At 35.4% G+C, this 12768-nt stretch overlaps 1 protein-coding gene across 4 annotated transcripts in view; it reads right to left on the bottom strand.

Annotated features, from left to right (window-relative positions):
* The window catches only part of CPLANE1 (ciliogenesis and planar polarity effector complex subunit 1), a 98505-nt gene that overhangs the window by 60903 nt on the left and 24834 nt on the right, over positions 1 to 12768 (bottom strand). For all 4 annotated transcript variants that reach the window (XM_081053900.1, XM_081053902.1, XM_081053901.1 and 1 more), the window contains 6 exons: positions 10659 to 10832; positions 8926 to 9154; positions 7717 to 7856; positions 5098 to 5315; positions 2710 to 2874; positions 809 to 947 (listed from right to left, as the gene is read on the bottom strand). In XM_081053900.1, coding sequence (XP_080910026.1) covers positions 809 to 947; positions 2710 to 2874; positions 5098 to 5315; positions 7717 to 7856; positions 8926 to 9154; positions 10659 to 10832 — 1065 coding nt within the window. The remainder of the gene's footprint in view (positions 1 to 808; positions 948 to 2709; positions 2875 to 5097; positions 5316 to 7716; positions 7857 to 8925; positions 9155 to 10658; positions 10833 to 12768) is intronic.

Below are 12768 nucleotides of genomic sequence, written 5' to 3'. Positions count from 1 at the left end.
TCTACAATATTTTATGAATGTCATTTGCATGAAAATATTGAAAACATTTTTAAGAGTAAATATCTTACTTTATTTACTAGTAGTTTACTTGCTTTAAACTTCACAATATACCGTAAATCTTTTTTTTTTTTATGCCCCCACCCCCCAGTTTTTAAGCCATTGTTTCTCAGTCTAGTTGTACGGCGCAGCTCTCTGGCCCATGCTGGTATTATGAGCCTTGCGTACCACCCACTGAGGCAGTCTCAGTTGCCGATCGTTGGTCGGCGGTGACCCGCCGCTCACAGTAGCACACATCAGCCCACGGTAGTACATGGCAGCCCATGGCAGCCCAGCTCCAGGGACAGCCATTGTTCACAGGCCAAGCTGGCGCATGTGGGAATCAAACCGGAGGCCTTGGGTGTTAGGAGCACAGCACTCCAACTGCCTGAGCTACCGGGCAGCCCTGTAAATCTTTTTAAGACAATACATAGTTCTACTTAATACTATATAGTTAATTTATTCGGAAAGTCACTTATAGATAGGCATTTAAGTTTAAAACTTAAACATAATTTTCAATATCAAACAATTTTTGTTATTTGAAGCAACACTAGCCCACAAAAATATATAAAAAGATATTACGCTGTTTTGCAATTTTCCTCTTGACCTAATGTATTTTGGATATCTCTCTATGGTGGTCTTTTCATATATGCTGTCTTTTCATTGCCAGTATAGTGTTCTGTTATATGGAAACTTTCCCAATCAAATGTAAGATATATTGTTATTAATATTTAGGCCTAATTTCTAAGCAAGCAGTTAATTTTGGACAAACCTATTGCTTTAATGGAAACATCATCAAGCTTGTGGTCACCAGTTGCTCCAGGTTGAAAGAATGCTACACCTCCTTTACAGTAATTAAGTAACGACTGAGGGAAAGGACTCAATGAAGGAAGGGACCCTTTCATTCGAATCTGAAAATAAAGAATGATAGAAAATGTAAATTAGCAGTCATAAAAATCAATTTTTTAAGGAAACTATAAAGCAACAAATAAGGCAGGTAAGAAAAACCATAGAGAATGGAGAACACAGCATGGTCCCTTTACTATGTAAGAAAATACCCCTGAAATCAGCCGTACTACCTGCTGGCTAGGCTGTGGAACATTCTGTTTCTAAAAGATGCCTTCATTCCCTGGATCATGGCCCTCTTCAAAGCCAGCAGGGTGAGTTGTGTCCTCACTCTTCTAATCTCCCCTTCTGCCTTGTTTCTCGGTCCTTCCTTTTCCACTGCATGTCACTGACAGATTCTTCTGCCTCTCTTTTAAGGGCTTTTGTGATACCATCGGACCCACCAAGATAAACCAGGATAATCTCCCTATTTTAAGGTCACCTGATTAGTAATCTTAATTTCATCTGTAAAGAACCTTCTGGTCAAATTAAAGCAGTATCTAGATGTGTTTGAATAACCAGGCCAGAAGAGTCCTGTGAGCATCTTTAGAATTCTGCCCACTACTTGCACCATGCTTTGATCTCTCATAATTTATTACTAGTAAAAATGTTTTACAAGGAGGAATGTCTTTAGCTGTATTGCTAATTTTAAGGGAATCCACACAGTCTTTACATGCCAGCTGAGTTACTCAAAACTGAATTAAGTGATATTATTGTCAGAAGTTGGTAAGATCAACCTTTCATGCAAATATAATTTACAACTTCAAGTAAACAGTTTTCTACAATAAACAATTTTTAAAATGAAGTTTCCTATAACAAACATTCAGGCTCAATAGTTCCTGAAACGATTGAAACAAGCCTTTCTATAAGCCTTTCTATAAAACTCTGCCCTCCTTAAGTAAAACTACTTAAAATAACTTTGGATGACAAGATCTAGAATAAATATAATTTTAACTTATATTTTCATGGTAGCTGTATGTAAATCTCACAAATGTTTCTCTTTTAAAAAAGCTAATTTTCAAAAACAATTTGATTAAAAAAAAAACTTCTTCAAGTCCCTCTAAGGGGTCTTACTTTAAAAAGTTGTAGATTCTTGTTTTAAATGTAATTTAATCAAGGGTCAAATTAAAGATATTTGAGGTTAATATTTATTTCCACATTTCACAGAGACACAGACAATAGGCCTACAAAGGACTTGCAGCTGGATAAGGGACATCTGAGCAGATCAGGTAAAAATACAGCTACAGTTCAGCTGAAGTCAGTGTAGAGATGACAGCCCAAAAATCAAAACGAAATGCACACCTCAGAAGACAGCAAGGGAAGACTGCCTGGTGGAGACCACTAAGAGGAAATACTCGCCAAGAACTAAATCTAACTTCCCATGGTTTGACCTCACATAAGCCCTCGCAGAGCATATAAAACACCTTCAGAAGTGGGGAAAAACCCTGACTTGATTTTAAATCTTCAATTATTGTAGGGGTTAAAATGTAACTGAAATCACCTGGAATTAACTAACTGACTAGCTCACACTTTTTATTGCCAGACAGGATGAGACTAACACAGAGCCCCAATTCAAAGTCCTTATCTTTCAGCAGAAAAGAACTTGGTATTTATGACATAAGTATACAATATAAATATAAAAATATAAAATATAAATATAAAAATATGATATTTATGGATTTATAGGGCAGGAATCTTTGAGAAAATGTCACAATTATAAGTATTAGTAGATATTAGTACATTCAGATTACTTAGCATAGCACTTAAATGACTGAGACATCTCCATACCTTCTGCATGACTTTTCTGGCCCATCTCAACTGCAAGATGTACCACTGTGCTACAGGAAAAGAACACCGCGCTGCCCGGAAGAGGAGGAGAACACGTTGAAGGATTCCAGACAGCTTTTGGCGATTATCTTTTTCAGCTTTTAAAAGAAGATCACCACCATCTTCCTGAGAAAAATAAATCAATTTTAATAGCTAGTAATACAAAAATTTTAAATGTTAAAGTGAAAATATAGTGCTTCTCAAACTAGAATGTTCCTGGAGATTTATAAAGAAAAATTTGAGGCATGGCCTCAGAGATTTCAACTATAGCTATTTCTAGTGTCAAGCAAACATTTCTCTCCCCTCAGACAATGTAAAGGACCTAATCGACCCTAATCCCAAATCTTCGCCTATGACAGCTAAAGGCCACCACTCCTGACTCCATCGGTGGAATGTTGCAGAGAGAGCTCCTTTCAAGGAGAATGCCTTTTTCCTTCCTTTCCCTGGAAAAATCCTACTCATATTTCAATGTCACCTCCTCTGTGAAGTCCTCCAACTCTGCTAAGATGGCACTTTGCTCAGACTTCCATTACAGCTTTTACTAATTTACTCTGTACTGATTTATGTATCTGTTCCTCACTACATTGAGAACTACCCAAGAGCAAAAGCTTTGAGATACGCCTTTGTATTATCCTAGTGCATAGAATAAAATCCAACATGTAGTAGCATCCAATAAATGTTTGTTAAAAAAACACTATTCAAGTCAGTAGCTAAAGATTAATTTCCCCGAAAATGAGATAATATGTTGTAAACATCTGCTTCCCCAATGTCCACCAACCAGTGCCACTTTTTAATTGTTCTCTGTTTTTATTGGGTATCTGCCCCTCCCCTACACAGCCTACCTGATCCAGGGAGAACTGATCCCACATCCCCAGCTTCCAGGGAAGATGCTGATTGCCAAGCAGTATCTATCTTGCATTATTCCTAGCCAAGGTAACAGATTCAAGGATAGACAAGTGACCTAAGTCATTTCCAGAAGAGTGTCTCTCAGTACTACATCGAATGCTGGGAGAGAGATACTTTTTTTCTTTCTCCCTTCCCTTCTCCCTCTGGACATGGATAAAGTGCCCTTAGAAGCTGCTGGCACCCATTCTGCTCCCACAAAGGGAGCCAGCCTTCAGCCGAAGCTGATATCTTCAAAAGCAAACTAGAGAGAAAGAGCCCATGTCTTTGGTAACATAACTGAGCGCTACCTCTGCGCTCCTCAATTATGCCAGCCAGTTTTGACCAAGTTTTCTACTATGTGCTTCCAACCCAAGAGGTTCTAATTGATACAGAGTGACATTTAAGAAAAATCCTACCATTGAAGATTTTAATGAAAAATAATAAAATGAAGCACTACTAAGGATAGTAACCACTCAAACTAATATCAGCACAACATCCAAAAATACCTTCAGTGCGATTTCTAATTTCTAAACCAATATATTGAAGAATAATGTGAGAGGAAAGAGGAATTACTGAGAAATACCACGGACTATTTATTCCTTACATTTGTAATATATTACATTTGAAATATCAATAAATGAAATGTTTTTAACCTATTGAAATATTAAATATAACAAATGAGAATACAGCTCTAAAAAAACAAGAGAAAAAACGAGAAAGATAGAAGTTGCTAATACTGAAACACTAAGTAGAAAAGAAAATCCCAGACTCACTTCAAAATATTAATCAAATATTAAAATAATTTAAATGTAAATAATTTACATTAACACTTCAAATCTTAAAAATAGCTAACTACAATGTTATGATTTTCAATAAGAGCAGAAGGAAAGTTCCTAAGAGGAATATAGCACTGCTATTTGTAAGACAACTGAATAGTGCAGGAGATAAAAATTATATCTCAAAACAACAAAAAAAACAAATTATTTGCCTCTTTCAAAAGAGGCAAAGTCAATGAGGTGAATAAACACTGAAATAATGTATGGCTTCTAAATTCTGACGTTCGTTATTTTGTTATCCTAAACAAAAGTGTAGTTTTTAAAATCTGGATATAGAGAAATATCTCTAATTTTGTTTTATTATTGCAATAATTTTAACATTTGTTGAATGCTTACTATGTGTCCTAGGCCCTACGGTAAAAGCTTTTACAGGACATCTTATTTAATCCTCACAATAATGCTATTGGAAGCACTATCATCATCTGCATTTTACACATAAGGAAACTTAAACAGCTGTTAAGTACATTACCCAAGATTCCACAATTAATAAACAGCAAAGCTGGGATCCGGAAGTTTGTCTTCAGAGCTTGCATCTTAGCTTGAAGATTATTATCAGGTTGATTATTTAAAAATTGGGCAAAATCAAGTCAACTTTAAATTAACTCAAAAGATTAAATGCTAAGCTTACTTCACTAAGAATAGCTGGTTGTGGACAATATAATGGAGGAGCCGGAAGATACAGGCCGACCGGCACTAAGCCCCACAGTCTCTTACTGAAGTCCTTGGCAGAGGTCATCAGAAGCTGAAAGGTCTCTGAGAGAATGTCTGCATCGGCCATCACTGCTGCTCGCAGTACTTCCTGCACTGAACCCAACAGCAGATTTGCATCTTCCTCTTCAATGGGATCTACCAAAAGCAAAATGAGATAAAATAGCTAAAACTTATATTATACTTCTTATGCTGCTTTGTAGGATGAAATCTTGCATCTGAAAAGCTGATCGTCAAAAATGAACATATTGGCTGAAGTGAAAAGCATCCAAACTTCTAGAGAGAAATTTAATAACTATTCTGTTACTTTAAGATTAAAGGCAATCAGAGCACAAGACTTTCCCCAGAATTATACAAGATACTGTAATAAGAATGATATAACAAAAATATTCTTGGAATACAGTCATGAGTCAAAATAAATGAAAAAATATGAATAGGAGAAAAATGTCAAAAAAGACACCAAAATAACACAAAACATCATATAAAGGCAGTAGGATAATTTTTTTCTTTTTCTTAATCGTCAATCACAGTACTTTTATAATAAAATAAAAATGACTTATAATATGAACCTTAAAAAAGAAAAATACAAAATGGTCATACAGCATGATTTCAATTATGTAAATATTGACGTGTCCCAAGAAGCATAACGCAAGGGGATGCAGGTGGCAGACCTGGAGACTTAGGAACTTCTATATTAGGAAGTCACATTCCACTCCTCCTCTCAAGAGGTAGCCACCATCCAAAATTTGGTGTAAATATACTGGAACTCCTATTAGACATGTGTTGTGTCTTCCTATTTTATACTCTATAAGGTTTAACTTCTCTTTCATATTTTCCATCTCTTTTCTCTACTCCTATTTTGTATATATGCATTTTTATCTCTCTCTCTCTCTCTCTCTCTCTCTGTCTCACACACACACACACACACACACACACACACACACACAATATATTTATAGTGTGTATATACACATATGGAGAGAGAGTTTAAATTCATCTTCAGTTCATTAACCATCTGCTGAGTTTTTCATTTTTAAATTGGGTCACTGAGGTATAATTTACATACACCTTTTTAAATATAATGAGTTGTGACTAATCTATACTGTCCTGTAAGAACATTCCCATCACCCCAAAAAAGTTCTCTTTTACCCCTTTGTTGTCAATTCTCCCCTTACTCCCAGGCAACCACTGACCTGTTTCTTGTCCCTATAGTGTTGCTTTTAATAAAATGTCATATAAATGGAATCATACAGTATGTAGTCTTTGTTTCTGACTTTCTCTCAGCATACTGGTTCTGCGATTCACCCATGTTGTTGTATGTTATCAGCAGTTTGTTCCTCTTTATTATTTATTATTTCATTGTACAGATACATTCAATATGTTTATCCATTCACAAGTTGTGGGCATCTGGGCAGTTTCAAATTTTTAGCTATCATGAAAAAACTGCTAAGAAAAGTCATATACATGTCCTCAGCTGGACATGTTTTTATTTTTCTTGGGTAAATATCTAGGGGTGGAATCTACTGAGTTTTTATTTCCTCTTTGTGACTCACGGAAATTTCCCTTAATTTCTTTAAAGCTTAGCCTTTAAGTGTGTATTTTTGTATTTTATATAGAACGCATTTTATCTATTTTGGGAGATCATCTAAAACAACATATTGCCAGACCTAGAAGTTCAGACTTAGAATTTTTCAGTCCTTTTTTTCAAAACCAACTTTCATGTAGTTATGTTATCTTTTCATTTACTAACATTTACTACAGAAAAAAAAAGAACGTGACAGAAAAGCATCAAAGAAAAGTTTTCAGTCATAATTCTGAGTTCTTTCCAGAAAGAGAAGTTATAATTAGTAAGTCCTAGGAATCTAGAGTTACAAGTCTCACTCCCTAATGGATAATAGCACTAATGAAAACAAAGGGTCCCACAGTAGTCCTGGTTTTATCACTATATACAAAACTTTAAATAACTGAGTTCATTACTTTTTGTCTAAATTCCTCCATCTATAAAACAGACAAATTTTATAGGCACCTGGGTAAAATCTATGTGATATTTATATTATATTTAATTTTGTAATACCACTTTGAACTTTTCAAGTTAAAAACAAAACCAACTCTATGATTTATGCATTAGGTGAGAGTTGAACTAAATACTTCTAACTACCCTTCCGTGTCTGAGATTCTATGATTATATGACTACAAAAGAAAATAATCCAAATGCAGCAAAATACAACTAGTATAAAGCTATGTATGGAAAACTGGAATATGATTCAGTAATTGACCACTGTGTTTGAGCTGGCATCAGTTTTGGATGCTCCCATGATTAAAAATAAATAGCATATTTTTATATTTGATAATCTTATTTCAAAGTGTTAACATATTTGTGGGTGTTTATAAGCTTTTTAAATTTTCTTTTATTTATTAAATTTATTGGCAATGACATTAGTTAGTAAAATTATATAGGTTTCAAGTATACATTTCTATAATACATCATTTATATATTATTAACCTGATATATGTATTAGACCATATGTAGGTAACACACCTGTAAATTGTTTGTATTTTGAGCCCATTTCATTTTTTGCCTCCAAAGATGCTGGCTGACCTAAAAAACATTGGAGTTTTTCCTGGAAAATCTGTGCTGGAGTCATACTTAATGGTAGATTCTGACCCCTTCTCTTGAACCTGAAAACACATCAAATTAAGGGAAATGAAACCAAATTTTAAAAAGAATCATGACATTTTAAGAAACAGTGAAATTCACTTTTTTCATTTCTTTCCTAAACATAGGATGAATAATCAAGGAAACACTGCATTAAGGAGAGTTTTAAGGCTCTCCATGATTATGGTCCTAAAATATCTCCCCATCCTTATTTCCTACATACGAGTACATACTCTGTCGAAACTGAACCAAACCTGTTTTGCCGTATGCCTTTGCTTGTGTTTGGAATGTTCTCTCTCCCTAGAGCTACTTAGTTTGTCAAGATCCTGTCTTCTCTTTAATGCCCGTCTCAAATGACATTGGACTACATAAAGTATTTCCTGTCCTTCCCTCACTTGGTATTATTGCTTTCCCCACTATACCACTGGCACTTTTCTTACCATGCTATGTAAATTACAATGTTTTGTCTTATTTTCTCTATTAAACTATAAATGCCTTAAGCATAGAAACTATGTACCATTTAAGTTTATATCCACTAATATACTTGGCATAGGTAGAGCTTGGTAACGAGAGGTTACATAATAAATATATGCTGAATTATTGAAGCATATAAAAGGCACAGCAATACCATAATATCCAAAAGTTAAAACACAGAGATAAGTATGATTAGCTTAAAATTCAAGTTCTATTTGGGATGGACAATGGACTCTCCCATTGACTATAAGCTCTTTGAGGGCATTACTAACAAATAAATATTGTAAATAAACGTTTTAATACAAATAAGTATACCGTTGAGCTGTCCAAGACAGAGCCCACTAGTTATACGTAGCTATTTAAATGTAAATGAATTAAAATTAAATTGAAAATTCAGTTCCTTGGTCTTACCAGCCACATTTCAAGTGCTCAATAGCTATGCGTGGATAGTAGCTATCACACTGGACAGCTCATATAGAATATTTCCATCACGGAAGAAAGTTCTACTGGACAATGCTGAACTAAAAATTCCACAAAATGTGTAAATGAAGAGAAATAAACATTTCAGATGACAGTATTACACTATTTCTTAACTTAAGATTGCCCAAGAATACATACCTCGTGAAATTGCTATCTAGTTTACAGAACAGTTGGAAGGCCACACCAATTGAAACAGATGTCTTCCAGTCTCCAAGTTTATGTGCCAACCACACAGCTTCTGGAACCAGGCCACCAATAAATAATAATTCAAGGGCATATTCAACTGTCCACACATTAGAAAGATTCTGATCTCTAACAACACTGGCCACCTTGGAGCGTTGCAGAGGAATCAATCGTAAGGATTGCTCTGTGAGTAAATTAAAGAAAATGGATATGACAATTACATACATCAGAACTCACACCTCCTTACATGAGTACATATATCTCTTCAATCAGTATTTTCAACACAAAACCACAACAAGGAAGATACTAACAAAATGGACTAAAATAATACTTAACATATCCTAGAATCGTTTTTTTTTAATACTAAAGAATGTGCCTCATTAGTGGATCATGAAGCAAATGCTAACATTCTTAAAAAAATGAAACAGCACAGAGTAGACATAGAAACAGAAGAGAGAGTATCAGAGTGCATTAAGCAAAATAAAGGTAAATACAGTTTAGTGAAACTTTTGTGTCAAATATAAACATACTTACACACTTAAATGTACTGGGTCACAGTACAGAGTTTATTATTGTGGCTGCCCTGAAATACATGCCTATTTATCCTACGAGATTATGACATCTGGGGAACAGAGACTGCATTTTACCAGATTCTGCATTCCTCATACTGTCATGCAATAAAAAAGTAACTTGAGGTAATACTCAAGCACATTAAGTGTTCAACATACTAATGTTTATAAGAAAGTAGAAAAATGTGATGTTCAGTAATCCTGACTAACCGACAAGACCTTAGTCTAGCCTGGGATTAAATACAAAGGGTAATATCCTTCTCCGTAGCCTTCTATATACCTTTCCCTTATTAAAGTAACTTGAATAAGCAACTTGAAAACATGATGACATAACTGTTACTTTTCTAAAACACATATTGCTAAGATTTTCACTCATTCATTCAAAATAAAATTGGTAAATGATATGTGTGGGTTTCTGCTCGTTGAAATTAGTTTCTCATGTGTCCTACATGGGCTCTGCCCACACTAAACACTATCATTTTATTAGCTCTGACAAACACATTGGATAGAAACAAAAAATTTAGTCAATCACTTGAATGCGTGATTCTGCATGGGCAGAGAGGAGATTGACTAAAATTTTCTTACTTTTTTATTCACTGAGAAAAGCACTGTACTATTAAAAGAACTCGAACAATTTAATTTTCTGAAAAATTTGTATACGTGTTTATCTCCGTGAGGGCAGGGCAGTTACTCAGCACATATCAGGTACATTTTTGACCCCATTAATGAAATGATTAAACAGAACAAAGTAAATGATCCCAATAAAATTATAAAAGTTTTACCAATAAAATTAAACTCAATAAAAGAAAATCAGCATACTCAAAATTTGTTAAATTTCCCTATTTTTACATAAATGCAGGTGGCAGCCCTTTTACTTTAAAAATGAAAATTTTATGAATGCCAATTTGTCCAAAATTTGTGATTAAAAATCCATATTCAATAAAAACAAATCCAAGCAAACACCTTTCTCAGATTTTTTTCATTCATAGTCACTGAGCATTCCCTGTGTGTCAGACAGCAAGCTGGAACAGTATTATTTCTATAAAATAATGATCACTGTACAATGTGATTTTAAACACACTGTGCAAAACAAGGTGAGGAAATTATTTACTATATTACCTGTTTTAATATGAAGGGGAGGAAGGACATTCACGTTGTGAGGTGGCAAAATGCAAAGGAGCTGATTGGTGAAATAGGCGGCCATGAACCGAGCCATGGACTGGATAACCCTCACGGCAGCCTCGGGATGGACATTTCCAGTCATTCCAGACACACACTGAGACGTCCCAGGATCTAACGGATACAGCACGTGACCAAAGGAGATTCTGATTCAACTATCAAAAAGTCGTAATTTTTAAGAGCCCAACATTATACAAGAAAATCACAATTAAAATTTTGTTCTGGGATGAGCACCCACGGCCTGTACAAGCTAATTTATAACAGGTATCTATATTTCCTGAAGACAATAGAACAAAAGGAGTTAGCTCATAAGTATGAGCACATACACTTAGGAACTGTTTATGACTTTAAGTTACTAGTTTTATTGGAAAACATGGAGGGATCTATACAAAACAAACCACCAGCCTTGGTGGACCTGCAAGCTTGGTATTTCGTTGTTTATTTTCCCTTCTTCCTTCCCTTTCCAATTTTTTTACTTTGATGAAGGACGCAAAGCTTACTACAAAGATAATCTGGAAAGCAACAGAACAGTGATTTCAATGCTTTTTTCTGTACCATCAGATCTTGGAATTATGATATATTCCCATTAGTAAGAATGGCTCACTATATGATTCCTTTGGGAGGTAGAACAAAAGGAATGTGTGCGGTGGAGGGAGAAGGTGGGGGACAGTATGCGGTAACTTACATCTGGATTCCTGAGGTCATTCTGATATAAACTAACAGGAGCAAACATGTATCATCCCTATTTGAGAACCAAAACTCAAAATATAAACTGGCATTCAGAAATTTGAAATAGTTAAAAACTATTAAATATATATAAATACTAAGTTAACATTACTTTAATGAAGTTTATGGCCCCAACAATAGCAAAACATCTTTCTTTTCCAGAAGTCACTTGGTACATATTCACCAGAATATTACTTCTATATGTGTATGGACCATTTCTATCTTGTCACTATATACCCTAGTACCAACCACTCCACCTCTCATATAGCAGGCGCTCAAAAGTATTGTTAAAAATTCATGTATATATAAAAGGGATATTGAGAAAATTTTATTGGCCTGAAAGCAGTATTTTTCATTTGGTCACTAAAAGTTTTAAAAAAGCCATACTATTTCTTCCCATTACAGTTAAAAATATATGGGTAAGATTTTTTTCTCTTGGTAAAACTTACAGTAGGAAGTATACAAAGGCAAGATTTCTAGGAATGTTAATCATGAAAAACTCAGAATTTAATTGGGAGCAACTTGATTCTAAATGATACTGTCAGGGCCAGCGGCGGTTGGAGCTCCATGCTCCTAACTCCGAAGGCTGCCGGTTCGATTCCCACATGAGACAGTGGGCTCTCAACCACAAGGTTGCCAGTTCAATTCCTCGACTCCCGCAAGGGATGGCGGGCAGCGCCCCCTGCAACTAAAATTGAACATGGCACCTTGAGCTGAGCTACCGCTGAGCTCCTGAATGGCTCAGTTGGTTGGAGCGTGTCCTCTCAACCACAAGGTTGCTGGTTCGACTCCTACAAGGGATGGTGGGCTGCGCCCCCTGCAACTAGCAACGGCAACAGGACCTGGAGCTGAGTTGCGCCCTCCACAACTAAGACTGAAAGGACAACAACTTGAAGCTGAATGGCACCCTCCACAACTAAGATTGAAACGACAACTGGACTTGGAAAAAGTCCTGGAAGTACACACTGTTCCCCAATAAAGTCCTGTTCCTCGTCCCCAATAAAATCTTTTTAAAAAAAATAAAAACATAAAAATAAAAAAATAAAAGATACTGTCAACAGAGTAAAACTGCATCAATTCCAAAGTAAAATTTGAAAGCATAATTCTGTATATGGGACGACGTTAATAATGGCAAACTTATACAATAAAAATTAAAACTATATACAGTTGATTCAATAAGGTAAGTGTGCAGGAAAGGGGTAACATATCAGCCCTGGTTACTTGAAAGGCCTGCTTATAAGGTTGACCTCTGGCTGGCATCTGGGAACTTAGATTTTGGGAGGAGTCCCACCACCTTAACTGCTGCAGTGGCTCACTGGACCTG

The sequence above is a fragment of the Rhinolophus hipposideros genome, assembly GCF_964194185.1.
Source record: "Rhinolophus hipposideros genome assembly, chromosome: 7".
NCBI lineage: Eukaryota > Metazoa > Chordata > Mammalia > Chiroptera > Rhinolophidae > Rhinolophus > Rhinolophus hipposideros.
Note: the sequence above shows the minus strand (reverse complement) of the source record. Positions and strands in the feature narration are given on the sequence as shown.